General features: G+C 43.2%; 1 protein-coding gene across 2 annotated transcripts in view; it reads left to right on the top strand.

Annotated features, from left to right (window-relative positions):
* Nucleotides 1-19,370, top strand: part of AGK (acylglycerol kinase) — a 157,164-nt gene that overhangs the window by 39,565 nt on the left and 98,229 nt on the right. For both annotated transcript variants that reach the window (XM_077469255.1, XM_077469256.1), the window contains 2 exons: nt 2,119-2,158; nt 6,241-6,320. In XM_077469255.1, the coding sequence (XP_077325381.1) occupies nt 2,119-2,158; nt 6,241-6,320 (120 nt within the window). The remainder of the gene's footprint in view (nt 1-2,118; nt 2,159-6,240; nt 6,321-19,370) is intronic.

Here is a 19,370-nt window from a genome sequence, read left to right as displayed (position 1 = left end):
CTTATATTTGGCATTCTCTCATCTTATAAAAGATATCTACTGTACCTTTGTATGGACTGCTTAGTCAGTGCAAGTTGAGGTGATATAGAGACAATGCAGAAGGGAAAGGAAAATGCCAAAAGATTTCCCAGGAGGGTCCCCTCACTATAAACAGTAAACAACCATAACAAAGAAAACAGGACACAATATTCCCATGTAGTAGCTACTGCGATTCACCCTTCTGTCCATTATATCACCATAAAATAAAGATTTGTCCAGTATAACTGCCTGGGGGCCGCCAAGTACAACCTCAGATAGTATGGCGGCAGCTCTGGGTGTTGGAAAGCACAAATGTGTGTCCAAAGAAGGCTCTATATATATCCCAAAAAAGTGGGGGGGGAATCCATAGCTGGACAACACTCCCTAAGTAATCAATTGCATGTATTTATTACTCCACATCTCTGAGGGTTCCAACAGTTGCCCAATTAGGAGGGGAAAAAAAATCTGCATTCCTCATCATTACCAGGTCATGACGATGTCACCTCTGGCGTGATGTATGTATGCTCTCGGTTATGTCATGTGCACCAGGCGATGCTGGCACCACCATATAGTCATCTCCTTCCCTCCTCCCAAATCAGAGGAGGGACACACCAAGACCATGTTAAAAGCTGATAGTTCTGTGACAGCTAGTACTACCCAGTCCTCTCCCAGTCTGAGTACCGATTTGCTTTAACACGTGAAGGGGGAGACATAAGAAGCTGATGGCTAATTCAACCCCTCAGCTGGAGTTGGGCTTTAATGTCCTGCAAAATGTAATATTGTTGTTGTTTTTTTCCCCCACAATCGGAAAACGGATTTTCCTTCCAGGCTTCCCTCCATCTGAGTTACTTGTATTTTAGATTCCGCAGTGTTTTCCTTCAGTGAGCAGGCTGTGTATGTGCATGGAAGGGTAGAGCTATTCCAAATTAAATAACCCCCAGCACTCTTTGCAGCTGCCATCACCGATTGTTGAGAGGAGAGGGGGACTCGGAGTTGCTTCCAGGCAGTAATAAGTGTGTAGCGGTTCCTTCCCGCTGGCTGGAGACAGCTGCGTAATTTCATTGAGAGGTACCTGCATAAACAAGAACGCCACCAGTCAATTCATTCAGAATTGCATGCTTTTTTTTCTACACCATAATTGTCCCATCTTGGCTCTCATTATTCCAAATCTCTGCAGTGCTATTTGTTGTAGGAGGTGGGTGGGGGGGTTCATTTGTGTCTGATATATAATATGACTGTTGTCACCTGGGGCTGGAAACTGTCAGCAGAACAACACAATCTGCTGGCCAATTAACGCTATAAACTTATTTTAACTCTTGACTGGCCTTATGCATATTTTTTTTTATACCCGTTAAGTTTGCTATCCATGGAAATGGCTGTTGTGTTGTGATTCATTATAAATCGCTCACCTAACCACTGTCATGTTTTTAGTTCTCATTTAGAAAGATTTCCCTTTACTTACTGTCACGGTGACAAAGTGTCCATGGTGTAGATTTTCCCTTGTTTCTGGTCTTGTAAAATCAATGGAAGTGAGGGGAAATTTCAGCTTTTCGGATGTCAGCAAACACTTAACAGGGATTCTAATGCTTTATACAAAACATCAAAAAATTAGAAAGAAAAACTTTTGGCTGAGCTTAAATGTTAGCTTTATATTCCACTATTTTATTGACAGCTATGACACTAAAGCCATTCAATGAGATAATACATTTGGCAAATATTTATCAGATGTCTTGTCCTGTTTTGACTGTACAGCCTTATTAAATATGCCTTGTTCCCGGTGGAAACCTTTTGAAATATTGCTGGGAGCTGCGTTGTCGGATGTGATCTATGGTTGGCAATGAAATAGTCACATAAAGGCAGACATTTGATTGGTTGCTAAAAGCAATGTTATTCTTTTGCTGCTGTTTCTTTGAGTCGCCGTATTCCTTCAGTAGACATCTTTATTGGTCCCTTAAACAGACAATCTGCATCCATGTAGCCACAGGTTTTTGCTTTTTGAATCTCATTGAACTGCGGTCAGGCTGTTAATGAAAGCCATAAATCTGTATGTACTGCTAATTTTCTGTCTCTTTCCCTTTCTTCTTTGGTTTCTCATGGCAGTGATAACTTGCTGAGGAGGGCAGCCTGCCAAGAAGCGCAGGTAAGTTCTGCAGCCATATATTTTCAATATGTTTACATTACAGGATCGTTTTTAAAACAGCCTTTGTTATTTCTCTGCCTCTTTACACACAACTTTTGTAACACTTTGCCTGTACTACAGTGTTTGATTAACCCTTTTACTGCCAGAGACCTAATTGCGTGTTTTGCACACATTTAAAAAATATTTTTTGAGGCCTGAAGGTTACTGAAAACCTCAAACAATATATATTTTCTGAACTTAGAGGCCCTGGAGAAGAGATTAGTGACCATTTGAAATTTTGTAATTCACACAATATTAGCACAATGGTTTATCGGGCACAAAAAGTCATAAGTGCATGGGGATGGCATGGCAGTTTCTCTTTAATGAGACATCAAGGGTCTTAGACCCCTGATGTATCAACTGCCCTCCGTTGAAATGAATGGAGCACAGAAACCAGAAGTGACATTTTACAAGTCGCTTCTAGGTTCTTAGTGGTCAGGGTAGGTTGCTGTTTTTCCTTCTCTCAGTAGTGCCTGGGAAACATGGCGGCGGCATCAACTGATCTTAGTCACTGCTGTGTTCCATCAACATTTCTTGGTAGTATATGAGCACTGCAGTACAACTGATGTTGGCTCCTCAAGCTGCTTCTCCTTCTCTAATGCCGCGTACACACGATCGGAATTCTCGTCAGAAAAGCTCTTATGGTTTTCCCGACAGAATTCCGCTCAAGCTGTCTTGCCTACACACGGTCACACCAAATTCCAATTGTTTATAACGTGGTGACGTAGAACACTTATGACGGGACTAGAAAAAGGAAGTTCAATGGCCAGTAGCCAATAGCTTCCGTCTCGTAGTTGAATCTGAGCATACGTGATTTTTGGCCTGTCGCAATTGCATACACACGATCGGAATTACCGATAGAAAGTTAGGAATTGAGAACATGCTATCAATTTTTGGCTGGCTGAAATTTGGACAGCTAAATTCCGATGGAGCATACACAGGGTCGCATTTTCCGATGAAAAGCTCTCATCTGTCTTTTTCTGGCCAGAATTCCGATCGTGTGTACGTGGCATTAGTGTGAGCACTGCTGTATATGGACTGCAAGAGGCTGAGACTAAGTAACATTAAATCTGTCTAGAGCAGGGATCTCAAACTGGTGGCCCTCCAGCTGTTGCAAAACTACAAGTCCCATGAGGCATTGCAAGGCTAACAGTTATAAGCATGACTACCACAGGCAAAAGCATGATGGGACTTGTAGTTTTGCAACAGCTGGAGGGCCGCAGGTTTGAGACCCCTGCTCTAGAGGTTATCTTTAATAGGCAAGGTTTATTATTACATACCTTTTCACTTCTATATGCTAAAAATGGTATATGCTAAAAATGGTAGATGTAAGTGATGCATTATAAACACATAAATTCTTGGGATAAACAAGGCTCTACCACCAGAACGTGGACAGCCTGGGATATTTCAGTAGCATGGAGGTGAGGAAGCATGATTGGGTAAGTTTACATGCCTGAGGGGTAGGCTATCTGCAGGCACTGATATTATTTAAAAATGTAACTGCGCTAATCATAAAGTGCTTAACAATATTACCACTCGGTGTCGGTGAAATGTGCACAAACATCAAAACTGTATAACTCTATAGTGCAAAGTTATAGTGAAAAGTATTGAATTATCAAGTGCAAAATTTCAAAGTTATAAAAACTGCAGGACAATATTTCCCAAAGTCCACTTCACAATTATATCATTTAAATCTCATGTGCGTAGTGTGCTCAGAATCACATCCGTGCTATTTTAGAAGCCTTTTCACCACTTCGTGCATCACCACTACCTTCTGAAATGGTCACTCACCAGAGCCTAGAAAAAACTTTGCCTTTGGTTCATATTGGGATAACCACTCCACTTTCCGGGCATTTCTCCAGCCAGATTGCTACTAGTTACTCCTTAAATCTTGATATCTCATAAGAAGAAAGTAGCCATCATTGCGCAATTTGCTTTTGTAAAATGTATTTAAACCAACAAGGTAAACATCACCAATTGAACAGGCACTGAGTCATTCCAGCAGTGTATTTTTTGGGTTAGATCCGCCGCTTCGTCTCCCAGGATCGGCGTGCATTCCAAGCCTCGGTCTGGTACGGGTTGGGACAGGAAGTGATGTCAGTGATTACCCCGAAACCTCTATGCCTTTTGCATACATACATACATCATCAGGAAGCTGGGTACGCCATCTTTGTTTTAGTATTTACGTCCTTAATGCAAATCATTCAGCTAATCAAATCACTAGAGGAAACCAGAAATGCATCATCGTTTTGCTGTTGATATTCCTATGTCGGCAGTATATCTTCCACCATTTTAGTTACTGCCAATTTCAGACTGTGTTGTTATATTTACACATGGGAAACCTAACTACTCGCTCCCAAACGTACCTGTTTGTATTTGATCCTTGCTTTATTTAAACATGTTTTGGCACCCAAGAAACAACAGCTGGAAGGACTTTACATTCTTGCACTTTATGGACAAATACACTTTTAAAATCCCTCTCCTAACTAATCACTATATATAAATACTGCAATTATATACATTTTACTGCACCAAGAAAATAATACAATATAGAATATTTTCCCTATTAACCATAATCTATATAAAATATTATAAAGTAAATATCAATGTTGGCACATGGAAAAATATATTAAAATAGGTGAATTCACAATAATTAAATAAAAATAAAGAAAAGTATAACAATGAAAATAAATAAAATAAAAAGAGAGAATAAAAAATAGATAAAAATAAACTTAAAAATGAAATAAAAATAATGAAAATAAATAAAACTAAACCAAAAATTATTAATAATCCGCCTATGAAGCAATTAATATTGAGTTCCACGTTTAACCCATCATTTGGTTTCATAGTATTTAATTTAAAAATCCAATAAGTTTCATTTTGTGATATTTCTCTACGCAGATTGGAATTCCTCCAATTTCGATCTACTTTGTCTATGGCATAAAATTTAAAATGTTGTGGATTTCTATTATGAATGTTCCTAAAATTGTTTGAGATACTATGGTATCTTAATATTTCTGATGTTTTCACCTATTCTGATGGAAAGTGGTCTTGCTCTTCCTACGTACTGCAAACCACAGCTACATTCTACAGTCTAAAGGCACCTAAATTGTGAGTGCACTACGCACATGAGATTTAAATGATATAATTGTGAAGTGAACTTTCAGAAATATTGTTAAAAATCTGTGTCCTGCAGTTTTTATAGCTTTGCAATTTTGCACTTAAAAATTTAATAATTTGCACTATAGAGTTATACAGTTTTGATGTTTGTGCACATTTCGCCGATACTGTTTTTAGTGGTAATATTGTTAAGCACTTTATGATAAGCGTGGTTACATTTTTACATAATATCAATTTCCCTCTAACCAATGGTAGAGAATTTTTAACTGCAGCAGATTTTATTTTTATTTTATTTTTTTTAAACATAATTTTTGCACCAGGTGACACATTTTTTTCACTTTATCTGCAGACACTTTAAATTTTGGCAGAAAGTGACAGTGTTAAAGTTGGAAACTCTTGGTTTGTAGTCTACATTTGTTGCTTCTCTACCTAGTGAGCCATTGACTTGGAAGAAGTATGTATATCTCTAGTGTACAGACAGTTTAGAAGAAACGTGCTTATTCTAAGTCTGAAACTCTCTCTAAATAGTAAAGCAAGGGTCAGAATGTCAGCCTTGTGATCTTCACCATCACAAACAATTGTAGTAGCTGTCAGACAGGTTCCCATTAAGAATTGTTACATTTGAAATGCGCCTAAAATTGTGGGCAAAATTGATAGTAAGGTATCCTTTGTGTTTGGGACTCTTAGTAATGATGAGGGGTTTAGTGTACAGTATATTAGAAGTTCTTTATCTATAAAGGACCTAGAGCATATATGTATATGAGAGTTTGGACTTCACTGGCTGCATGCTTTCTCTGAAACGTACTAGTGCTGCAACATTTGTGTTCTAAGCCTGAGCTCATGTTGAGAACTAATAAAGGTGCATATTGCAACAGGAGTGTAGGGGGTGTATATTTTAACCTTATCAATTTCCTCTCAATTAGGTTTTTGGAGACCAGGTGATATATCCAAACACAGCAGTGAAAAAGGCAACAGTGTTCCTAAACCCAGCAGCCTGCAAAGGGTAAGGAGACTTTTGCTCTACTGGCTAATGTTCTGTAAGGATGTCATAGGTAATTATGAATACCAAGACAGTCCTCCATTTAAGGGTGTACCTTATCTGTAGAAACTACACCAAGAAACCAAATTGGGTGAGACATTTTAAGTACTATAGTACAGTACTTAAAGTGATAAACACATAAGGTCTAATTTACACTGTCCCTTCTATTTCTGTATATGAATGATGGCACTGTAATTATTTTTATTTAAAAAAATCTAAGTACATTTTTTCTAATTGATATACAGCTGTGACATGACCCAGATCTTTCCCAGCCTGTCTGCATGGAAACGTAAGCAAGAGGACCTTCTAGTCCTCTGCTGCTGGTCACATGTTCAAAAAATAAATAAAAAAATAACAGCCTTTGGGATACCAAGAAAAAGTAAAAATGTATTATCAATAACCTATTTTAAATCTTCATACAAATATATACCGTATTCATCAGCATATAACATGCACTTTTTTCCCCCTAAAATCAGGGGAAAATCATTGGTGCGTGTTATACGCCGTTCCCCGCCGAGCCTCCGCTGACTGTGAGGAGGAGAAGAGTGAGTGCCGCCGAGTTACACATAAACGAGTGTATTGTGTATTCGGGTAGGCTCGGCTCCACTCGCAGTCCCGCCCAGTCCCGCCATTGGACCTGTGTTATGTCCATCATAGGAGCCAATGGGCAGGACTGCGAGCGGTGCCGAGCCTAGCCGAGTACAAAATACACTCAGCTATGTGTATCTCGGTGGCGCTAATTTTAAAAACAATCAGACTGCAATGAGACAGGGCAAGGCTGGGCAAGGCTGGGCAATGCTGCAGTGAGACTGGGCAAGGATGCAATGAGACTGGGCAAGGCTGCAGCTGGACACTGATCATTCTACAATGATGGACAAGGCTGCAGATGGACACTGATAAGTCTGTATTGATGGGCATTTAAATGTAAGTTATTTTCCTTAAAATTCCCTTCTAAACTAGGGGTGTGTGTTATACACCAATAAATACGGCATTTGAAATCCATTCTTTATTATTATTTTGAAAATAACCTGGTGTAGGCGAATAGCTGCTCCCTTTCAATCCAAGTCTTCACCCACCAACTCTATGCTCACATGCACACTCCGTACATCTCACTGGTCCCTGCTGCACTGGCCCACATCCTGACTTCTGGGCAGAGATCTCCACTCACTCCCAGGTAGAGCCCTAATCACTAGTCAGCTCTCTTAACAAAAGCCATATGAACACCTACAAAATCAATATGCTGGTTGTCCTATGAAGTCTCCTGGCTTCTACCAGTCAATGAAGAAACTGAAAATCTAGTTTTCTCTGTATGACGCAAGCACATTGGAGCCCCTCAGCCTGCCCGGCTGTGAACCCTGGTTGCCAATAAATGCACATCACTCATAATATTCCCAAGTTATATAAAATAATAGCACTGCTTGCACGTATAGTAATCCGTATGCATGACATCATGAATGAATAAAAACTCTTATATCACCACCCTTTTGTTAAACTGGGACGTTCTTGAGGTGAACATGTAATTCTTATCACAACAAACAAACAAAAGTTTTCCCAGCACACTTGCCAACCTGCAGAACAGCTAAATTGACCCTGTTTAATAGTTTGTTAAAAACAGAGAGATTTATTTGCACACATTTGCAAATATATGCTTAAGCTCGCATCAATGGACCTCTGTATATACTGCGGTCCTAACTCTAAATTTCCAGAGCCTCCATAGTAGGAGCACTTTTAAGAATGGGCAGGTGTGCCTGGAGGGAGCCCACCCCTCCTTAAAGGCACAGGGACACATGGGACACCTAGCAAAAGCACAATGGCGGCGAAGGCATCCAGTGCGTCTCCCCATCCAGTTCAACCAACTGAACAAAACCAACCCATAACTGGCTTTTGCAGCAAGGTGCACGTGGAAGCTATTGCCACTTTTTTTGTACAGTCGCTTGAATTGGATGCAGGGACGCACTGGATGCCTTTGCTGCCACTGTACTTTGCTGAGCTTCATGTGTGTCCCTATGCCTTTAGGGAGGGGTGGACTCTCTACAGGCACACCTGCCCTTAATCTATTCATTCCTACAGTGCCTTGAAAAAGTATTCATACCCCGTTGACATTTTCCACATTTTGTAATGTTGCAACCGAAAACGTAAATATGTTTTATTGGTATTTTATGTGATAGACCAACAAAAAGTGGCACATAATTGTGAAGTGGAAGAAAAATGATAAATGGTTTTCACATTTTTTTTACAAAATAAATATGTGAAAAGTGTGATGTGCACTTGTATTCAGCCCCCCTGATTCAATACTTTGTGGAACCACCTTTTTGCTGAAATTACAGATGCAAGTCTTTTTGGGTATGTCTCTACCAGCTTTGCACATCTAGAGAGGGAAATTCTTTCCCAATCTTCTTTGCAAAATAGCTTAAGCTCAGATTGGATGGAGAGCGTCTGTGAACAGCAATTTTCATTTATTGCCACAGATTCTCAATTGGATTTAGGTCTGGGTTTTGACTGGGCCATACTAACACATGAATATGCTTTGATCTAAACCATTCCATTGTAGCTCTGGCTATATGTTTAGGCTTGTTGTCCTGCTGGAAGGTGAACCTTCACCCAGTTTCAGGTTTTCTTCTAAGATTGCCCTGTATTTGGCTTCATCCATCTTCCCATCAACTCTGACCAGCTTTCCTGTCCCTGCTAAAGAAAAGCATCCCCACAACATGAAGCTGCCACCACCATGTTTAACGGTGGGGATGGTGTGTTCAGGGTGATGTGCAGTGTTCGTTTTCTGCTACACATATAGTTTTTGCTTTTAGGCCAAAAAGTTAAATTGGACCGGAGCACCTTCTTTTGCATATTTGCTGTGTCCCCCACATGACTTATTGCAAACAGGACTTCTTATGGCTTTCTTTCAACAATGGCTTTCTTCGTGCCACTCGTCCATAAAGGCCAGATTTGTGGAGTACACTACTAATAGTTGTCCTGTGGACAAATTCTCCCACCTGACCCGTGGCTCTCTGCAGCTCTTCCAGAGTTACCATGGGCTTCTTTGCCGCTTCTCTGATTAATGCTCTCCTTGCCCGGCCTTAGGTTGACGGCTATGTCTTGGTAGGTTTGCCTGCCCATACATGGATTTAATCTCGGCCGGTTCAGCAGCAATTTCAATCCATGTGTGACTGTCGTAAAATAGAAGGCGTGTTACTGGCCAGATCACCAGGTGAAAACAGAGGGGAAAAAAAGAAGTCCCAACAGTAGACAAACACAGTATCTTTATTCAACACACTTATTAAACATTCACAGTGCTGGAGGAAAAAGTGAACTGATTAATTACTTCAACAAATGATAATTGAAGTCCACAGTTTGTACACCTGGAGTCCAATTAATGATGTGAGTTTGGAGGTGTGGTTTAGAGCTAGTTTGATTGATAAAAGTGATTAAAGGACGCTCAAACATTTTAAGAATGCTGTTCAAAAGAAGCATCAGCTGATGTGAACCATGTCTCACAAAAATTGAGTTTTCTGAAGACATATGGTCAAAAGTAGTTGACCTACATAAGGCTGGAAAAGGATAGAGATGGGATTAGTCCTATGGATACCTTTCTTAGAATTGGGCACCCAGCTAATATGACTCCCACGGCACAATGCAGAATCCTCCATGAGATAAAGAAGAACCCACAAGTAACAGCTAAAAGTTTGAAGACATCATTGGAACTGGCAAACAGGCTTTGAACAGGCAGGATGTCTGAGGCAGAACACCATGGAGGAAACCGCTGCTCTAAAAGAAAAAAACATTGAAGTTTGCCAAAGAGCCCCTTGGTAAAACCAAAATGCTACTGAGATATTTTTTGTGGACTAATAAAACAAAAGTTGAATTGTTCGGTAGGAATACTTCACACCATGTATGGCGCAAAAAATAGGCATGGCTTATCCACATCAAAACATCATCCCAACAGTGAAGTATAGAGGAGGGAACATCATGATTTGGCATTACTTCTCTGCCTCTGGGCATGGACCACCTGCTATCATCAAGGCAAAAATGAACTCCCAAGTTTACCAAAATATCCTACAGGATAATGTCAGGGTGGCTGTCCACCAGCTGAAGCTTGCTAGAAGCTGGGTGATGCAGCAGGGCAATGACCCTAATGGCGCGTACACACGATCAAACAAGCGGGTGGAAAAGTTTGGCAAACTCAAGTCCGCCAGACAATCCCCCCGTGTGTAGCCTCCAGAATACTTTTTTGACCCGAAAGTACGGCGGACTTAGAAAGTAGTTTTGCACTCCAATCTTTCCGCTGGACTCGCATTTCAGCGGACAATCCGGCCGTGTGTATGCCAGTCCGCCGTACTTTTGAAATGAGCGGACTTTTCCCGCCCGGAGAAAAGTCCGCTCATTTCGAGCGGGTCTCTAGGTAGACGGGGCCCGCGAAGGAGACGTCGCTGGCCCCGCTACCTGGTATGGACTTAAAGGGGAACCCCAACGCCCCAAAAAATCGGCATGGGGTCCCCCTAGGTCCATATCAGACCCTTGTTCGAGCACGCTACCCGGCCGACCAGGAAAGGGGGGGACAAGCGAGCGCCCCCCCCCCCTCCTAAACCGTACCAGGCCGCATGCCCTCAACATGGGATTCCGATAAGCCCCTCGCCCGCAGACCCCGACAACCAACGGCCAGGGTTGTCGGGAAGAGGCCCTTGTCCTCATCAACATGGGGACAAGGTGCTTTGGGGTGGGGGGGCCGCGCGGCCCCCCCTTCCCCAAGGCACCCCCCATGTTGAGGGCACGCGGCCTGGTACGGCTCAGGAGGGGGGCACTCGCTCGTCCCCCCCCTTTCCTGGCCGGCCGGGTAGCATGCTCGGACAAGGGTCTGATATGGACCTAGGGGGACCCCCCACGCCGATTTTTTTTTCCGGCGTTGGTTTTCCCCTTTAAGTCCATACCAGGTGGCGGGGCCAGCGACGTCTCCTTCGCGGGCCCCGCCTACCTGGAGACGTGCTCAAAATGAGCGGACCTTCCTCCGCGTGTGTGGGCGAGTCCGTTCATTTCAAAAGTAGGGCGGATAGTACGGCAGACTTAGTACGCCATATTAGTCCGCTGAAAAAGTGCCGTGTGTGGGCAAGTAGCCTGTTGGGAAAGTCCGACGGACAGTCTGGCGGGAAGTCCGCCAGACTAAGTTCGTCGGATAGTACCCTACGTGTGTACGCGGCATAAGAATATGTGCCTTTTGGAGTGGCCCAGACCTTAACCCCATAAAGATTCAGTGGAATGACCTTATAAGATCCATTCACTCCAGACATCCTATAAAATGTGTCTGAGCTGAAGCAGTTTTGTAAAGAGGAATGGTCAAAATACCTCCTGAATGCTTGCTTAAAGTTATTTCTGCCTAAGGAGGTTTGACCAGCCATTAACTCGCTTACTTACTTTTTCTCCGGTCCCTGGGAATGTTTAATGGATGTGTTCAAAAAAGGCGCAATCAATTAGAATTGTTTGTGTGCCATCATCTTAACCAGTTGCCGACCGCCGCACGCCGATGTACGTCGGTACAATGGCACGGGCAGGCATAAGGACATACATGTACGTCCCTTGCCTCCCGCGGGTCGGGGGCCCGATCGGGCCCCCGCCCGGTGCCTGCGGCGGTCGGAATTCGTACGGGAGCGATCCCGGACGAGGGGACGGCCATTCATTCATGGCCACCCCCTCGCGATCGCTCCCGACGAATAGAAATCCCCGGTGACATCACTTCCTCTCCTGTAATGTAAACACAGGAGAGGAAGTGATGTATTCTCTCCTCCGTGTCGGTATTTTTCGTTCCGACACGGAGGAGAACGGATCAGTAAGTTGCACCAACACTCACACACACAGTAGAACATGCCAGGCACACTCACACCCCCCCTTTACCCCCCGATCACCCCCCCAATTACCCCTGCCCCCCAGTCACAGTGACACCAATGTCATTTTTTTTTTTTTTTTTTTTGCATTGGTGTCATTTGTGACTGTAATAACTGTTAGGGCAGTTAGAGTTAGCCCCCTTTAGTTCTAATGTACCCCCCTAACCCCCCCAATAAAGGTTTAACCCCGTGATCACCCCCCGTCGCCAGTGTCACTAAGGCTGGGTTCACATTGCAGCGGTTTATGAGAACGAATGTGATTCGCACCGCACTGCAGTGCAAATCACATCCGATCTCTGTGCGATTCGAGTTCAGCCATTCGCCGCACCCGCCGCACCCGCCACACCCGCCGCACCCGCCGCAAATTCGCACGGGACCCTTTTTTTGGCCCGCAGCAGAATCGGATCGCATGGGTGTTCACACCATGCGATCCGAGTTTGCAGATCGCACTGCGATATGCGAACTGATCTGGGGGTGTCAGTAACATTTCACTGACACTCCCAGCAGTTCGCATAGGGCAGTGTGAACTGCCGCCGGGAGGCATGCGATGCGGGAACCCGCCGCGGATTCGCGGCGTTTCCGCATCGCTCCAGTGTGAACCCAGCCTAATAAGCGATCATTTTTCTGATCGCCGTATTAGTGTCACAGGTGACGCTAGTTAGGCAGGTAGGTATTTAGGTTCGCCGCAGCTTTTTATAGCGCCAGGGACCCCCATATACTACCGCATAAAGCCCCCTGATTGCCCCCTAGTTAACCCTTTCACCAGTGATCACCATATAACTGTTACAGGTGACGCTGGTTGGTTAGTTATTTTTTTATAGTTTCAGGGCACCCGCCATTTATTACCTAATAAAGGTTTAACCCCCTGATCACCCGGCGGGTGTCATTTGTGACTAATAACTGTTAGGGCAGTTAGGGTTAGCCCCCTTTAGTTATAAGGTACCCCCCTAACCCCCCCAATAAAGGTTTAACCCCGTGATCACCCCCCGTCGCCAGTGTCACTAAGGCTGGGTTCACATTGCAGCGGTTTATGAGAACGGATGTGATTCGCACCGCACTGCAGTGCAAATCACATCCGATCTCTGTGCGATTCGAGTTCAGCCATTCGCCGCACCCGCCGCAAATTCGCACGGGACCCTTTTTTTGGCCCGCAGCAGAATCGGATCGCATGGGTGTTCACACCATGCGATCCGAGTTTGCAGATCGCACTGCGATATGCGAACTGATCTGGGGGTGTCAGTAACATTTCACTGACACTCCCAGCAGTTCGCATAGGGCAGTGTGAACTGCCGCCGGGAGGCATGCGATGCGGGAACCCGCCGCGCATTCGTGGCGTTCCCGCATCGCTCCAGTGTGAACCCAGCCTAATAAGCGATCGTTTTTCTGATCGCTGTATTAGTGTCACAGGTGACGCTAGTTAGGCAGGTAGGTATTTAGGTTCGCTGCAGCTTTTTATAGCGCCAGGGACCCCCATATACTACCGCATAAAGCCCCCTGATTGCCCCCTAGTTAACCCTTTCACCAGTGATCACCATATAACTGTTACAGGTGACGCTGGTTGGTTAGTTATTTTTTTATAGTTTCAGGGCACCCGCCATTTATTACCTAGTCTCACTAGTGTACCCCTAAATTTAGGGGTGTCTACTTTCCAAAATGGGGTCATTTGGGGGGGGTTTGTGCCATCTTGGCATTTTATGGCCTTCAAAACTGTAACGCCCTTAGAAAGCCTGAAGGCGGTGCTTGGTTTTCGGGGCCCCGTACGCGGCTAGGCTCCCAAAAAGTCCCACATATGTGGTATCCCCGTACTCAGGAGAAGCAGCAGAATTTATTTTGGGGTGTCATTTCACATATGCCCATGGCATGCGTGAGCAATATATCATTTAGTGACAACTTTGTGAAAAAAAAAAAAAAAAAAAAAAAGTTTGTAATTTTCCCGCAACTTGTGGCAAAATATAAAATATTCCATGGACTCAACATGCCTCTCAGCAAATAGCTTGGGGTGTCTACTTTCTAAAATGGGGTCATTTGTGGGGGTTTTGTGCCATCTTGGCATTTTATGGCCTTCAAAACTGTAATAGGTAGTGAGGAGTGAAGTCAAATATTTACGCCCTTAGAAAGCCTGAAGGCGGTGCTTGGTTTTCGGGGCCCCGTACGCGGCTAGGCTCCCAAAAAGTCCCACATATGTGGTATCCCCGTACTCAGGAGAAGCAGCAGAATTTATTTTGGGGTGTCATTTCACATATGCCCATGGCATGTGTGAGCAATATATCATTTAGTGACAACTTTGTGAAAAAAAAAAAAAAAAAAAAAAAGTTTGTAATTTTCCCGCAACTTGTGGCAAAATATAAAATATTCCATGAACTCAACATGCCTCTCAGCAAATAGCTTGGGGTGTCTACTTTCTAAAATGGGGTCATTTGTGGGGGTTTTGTGCCATCTTGGCATTTTATGGCCTTCAAAACTGTAATAGGTAGTGAGAAGTGAACTCAAAAATTTAAGCCCTTAGAAAGCCTGAAGGCGGTGCTTGGTTTTCGGGGCCCCGTACGCGGCTAGGCTCCCAAAAAGTCCCACATATGTGGTATCCCCGTACTCAGGAGAAGCAGCAGAATTTATTTTGGGGTGTCATTTCACATACGCCCATAGCATGTGTGAGCAATATATCATTTAGTGACAACTTTGTGTAAAAAAAAAAAAAAAATTTTTTTTTTGTCATTATTCAATCGCTTGAGGCAAAAAAATAAAATATTCAATGGGCTCAACATGCCTCTTATCAATTTCCTTAGGGGGTCTACTTTCCAAAATGGGGTCATTTGGGGGGGTTTTGTACTGCCCTGCCATTTTAGCACCTCAAGAAATGAGATAGGCAGTCGTAAACTAAAAGCTGCGTAAATTCCAGAAAACGTACCTTAGTTTGTAGATGTGACAACTTTTGCGCAAACCAATAAATATACAATTATTGACTTTTTTTTTACCAAAGACATGTGGCTGAATACATTTTGGCCTAAATGTATGACTAAAATTGAGTTTATTGGATTTTTCTAATAACAAAAAGTAGAAAATATCATTTTTTTTCAAAATTTGCGGTCTTTTTACGTTTATATCGCAAAAAATAAAAATCGCAGAGGCAATCAAATACCATCAAAAGAAAGCTCTATTTGTGGGAAGAAAAGGACGCAAATTTTGTTTGGGTACAACATTGCATGACCGCGCAATTACCAGTTAAAGCAGCGCAGTGCCAAAGTGTAAAAAGACCTCTGGTCATTTACCAGCAAAATGGTCCGGTCTGAAAGTGGTTAAAGCACATTTTGTTTGTCTACCTTTTACAATGAGATCCCCTTTGAATGCTTTGGAAGCTCTCTGCGGACCATGGCTTTTGCTATAGAATGTGACTGAGAAAATGTCACAAAAGACCTACTAGAACAGCATAACCCTAACATAATTTGGGGTTAATCAGAGACTCTTTAAATGATGGCAGGTGTGTACTGACTCCTATTTAACATGAATTTAAATCTGCTTAAGTTTGAACACGGCTACATCCCCAGTTATAAGAGGGTGTGCACACTTATGCAACCATATTATTTTATTTTTTATTTTTACTTCCCTCCACCTAAAAGATATCAGTTGTTGTTCAACTGAGTTGTACAGTTTATAGGTCACATTAAAGGTAGAAAAAGTTCTATAATATTATTTATTTGTCAGTTTTTTACATAAAAAAACTGACATTTTTAACAGTGGTGTGTAGACTTTTTATATCCACTGTGGGTGAGGATCAGATCACATTTTATGACAAATTACTGCAGACAACCAGTTAATCCCAAAAGGTTAGCATATTTTTTCTTGCCACTGTATGTTAAGTACCCTAAAAACCTGTAGGAAATATTAGAGTACACCTCTTACAGGCAACTATGGTGGTAGCAGTTGCTAGCCTCCTGCCTTCTAATCGCCAGGGTATGTGGTTGGAGCGTTACCTGAATGCCTTCCTATCCCTATATCCGGTATTGAACACAGTGTCAGTAAATGCAGAGCATTACTCCCCAGGGAGTACAGCAACTAGACTGGAATAAACACTTCCTTGCTGGTTTATGAGCCGACAGCCCCACAAAGAAGGTCAAGCATCGGCCTGTGTAAGATTATCGATCTGTATAATTAGAAGACACAATCACCTTTAAAGCATTAGTTCAATTGATTTGTGCCCTGCTGATTGCTCATTGCTGGCAGGCAGATTTGAAGAATATCCTACATTGATTAGGAATTGATCTATAATCACAGCAAGAGAACGAGTCAGCGTTTCCCCGTATCGAGACCTCAGTTCCTAACATAAAGATGTACATTTTTTTCATTATTTCAAACACTCATTTTGGCGTAATGTGACTTAAAAGCTATTATTATGGACAGATGAAGCTTCAGCAAATAAAAATAAATGTAGGATCAAAACACCTATATTTTATTCATACAGTACAAGACAATGGCAACATGTTCATACATCATGGATTCTATGTGCACAATTTCAGGACACTTTCTCTATATCTTTACCCAACTCTGCGACTCCCCAGTTTTTTGTTAGTGTCAGACGGTGGTAAACCTCTTCTTATCTTTAGTGTAGAAATCCGCTTTACTTCCTTATTTTTCTTTATTATTGTCTTCAAATACTTCTATCAACACTTTGCGGTCTTTAAATGCCTTCAGAGAAGCGATGTATTCAGATCGGTGCAACTCGGAAAAACCTTGAGAGCAGTATTTCGGGGAACAAACTGTAATATTTGCTGCAGGTACTGGATCCTGCATGGGTATTCGCCTTGCTATTCAGTGCAATGCAGTTAGTCTATACAGGGTGCTATACAGGTCCAGGGTCAAGATCCATCCCTATGGAACCAAGTCTTTGAATACCCATTCAGGGGTATGTCCACCATTAAAAGTGATACCTGGACTTTATATACAGTTCATTGTCGTGGACATGGTTTACCCTGTAACTCTTACCATTACTGTAAAATGGGGCTATGTTTGGAAAGTTCTCACTTCACATTTCAAACTTTTTAAACATGGCACTAAAATTTAAACTACTCAGTGCTCAGTCTCAAACATTTTGGTTTGCCAAAGGCTTGCACAACACTCATCCTCAGAGTGATGTTGTGCACCACTGCTTTCTTCTTTTAAACCAACTAAAGGCTGCCCAAGGACAGTTAGATTTGCAAAATCTAATGTCCCAGGGAGTCATTGTGCCAGTACTAGGAGACAAGTTCAAAGGTTTCTACTCATACCTGTTCACAGTACCTAAGCCAAAAGTACTCGAGATTCCATCAAATCCCCAAATTCTGCATGGAATCTGCAGGGGGAATACTTGGCATCAGTGAATATCCAAGATGCCTGTACCTGCATGTTCCCATTGTACTTCTGCTGGCCCTGCTCAGAGCTCAAGGCATATAAATCATGGGCTATCTAGATGACCTTATTCTGAAGAACTTATCTCTAGGTGAGTTTTCAGAAACTGTCCACAGGACAATTCAACTGCTCCAGGCTTTCTGATGGGTGATCCATTAACCACTTGACCACCGTAAGATTTACCCCCTTCATGACCAGGCCATTTTTTGCAATACAACACTGCATTACTTTAAATGACAATTGTGCGGCCGTGTAACACTGTACCTAAATAAACGTATGTCCTTTTTAAATAGAGCTTTCTTTTGGTGGTATTTGATCACCCGCGGTTTTTATTTTTTGTGATAAACAAAAAAGACCTACAATTTTGAAAAAAATAAAATAAATTTTTTACTTTCTACTATAAAACAGATAAAATAAAAAAATTTAAAAAAATTAAATGTCTTAATCAATTTAGGCCAATCTATATTCTGCTACATATTTTTGGTAAAAAAATCCCAATGAGCGTATATTGATTGGTTTAATCATGTCTACAAACTATGGAATATTTTTTAATTTTTTTACTAGTAATGACGGCGATCAGCAACTTATAGCGGGACTGCGATATCGTGACTGACAAATAGGACACTAGCTGACACTTTTTGGGGACCAGTGACACTAAAATGGTGATCAGTCCTAAGAAAATATGGACTGTACTAATGACATTGGCTGGAAAGGAGTTAACATCAGGGGTGATCAAAGGATTAAATGTGTGCCTAGCAGGTGCTTTCTCACTGTGTGGGAGGTGCTTTGACTAGGGAAAGGCATTGATCCATGCTTTACAGGAACACAGGCTCACTACCTTCCCTGCTGACAGCAGAAGCGGGTTGCCAGCAGCACATGTGCCCCAGACCCGGCATTGTCAGATCACGTGCTAAGTACGCGATCTGGCACAGGGCAGCCGCTCTGCCACAATATATGTACGGTGGGCGGGTCCGTAAGTGGTTAACCACTTGAGATGCGCGCTATAGCTGGCGCGCTCTGTGATCGGCGAGTCTGAGACTCGCCTGATCACTGATCCGAGCAAGGGGTCGATCCCGACCCCTTATCACGTGATCAGCTGTCAGCCAATGACAGCTGATCATGTGATGCAATGGAGCCGGTAATCGGCTATTATTCCTCCTCGTGCTGACAGCGCGAGGAGAAAAAAAAAGAGCCGATCACCGGCGGCCGTGATCGGGACATTAGTCCCGATCACGGCTAGCCCTGCCAGTGCCCACCTGCCCCCTGCCAGTGCCACCTTAATAAAACATAAGTGCCCCCCGTCAGTGCCACCCAGCAGTGCCCACAGTGCCACCCAGCAGTGCCACCCAGCAGTGCCACCCACAGTGCCCACAATCTGCCTCAACAACGGTGCTGCACCCCAGTGCCACATATCCGTGCCCATCAGTGTCATCTACCAGTGCCCATCAGTGCCAAGCAGTGCCGCCCATCAGTGCCCAGCAGTGGCACCTATCAGAGCCACCTATCAGTGCCACCTATCAGTGCCCATCAGTCCCATCTATCAGTAGTACCTATCAGTGCCCCTTAGTGCCACCCATCCGTGCCCATCTTTGCCCATCAGTGCTGCCTTATCTGTGCCCATCAGTACTGCCTTATCTGTGCCTATTGGTGCCACCTTATCTGTGCCTATTAGTGCCGCCTTAACTATGCCTATCAGTGCCCACCAGTGCAGCCTATCAGTGCCGCCTCATCAGCGCACTTCAATGAAGGAGAAAAATTACCTGTT

This window comes from Lithobates pipiens, unplaced genomic scaffold (assembly GCF_037356315.1).
Source record: "Lithobates pipiens isolate NorthernLeopardFrog02 unplaced genomic scaffold, aLitPip1_a1.2 Scaffold_8, whole genome shotgun sequence".
Classification (NCBI taxonomy): domain Eukaryota; kingdom Metazoa; phylum Chordata; class Amphibia; order Anura; family Ranidae; genus Lithobates; species Lithobates pipiens.
This window is presented reverse-complemented; position numbering and strand designations above follow the sequence as displayed.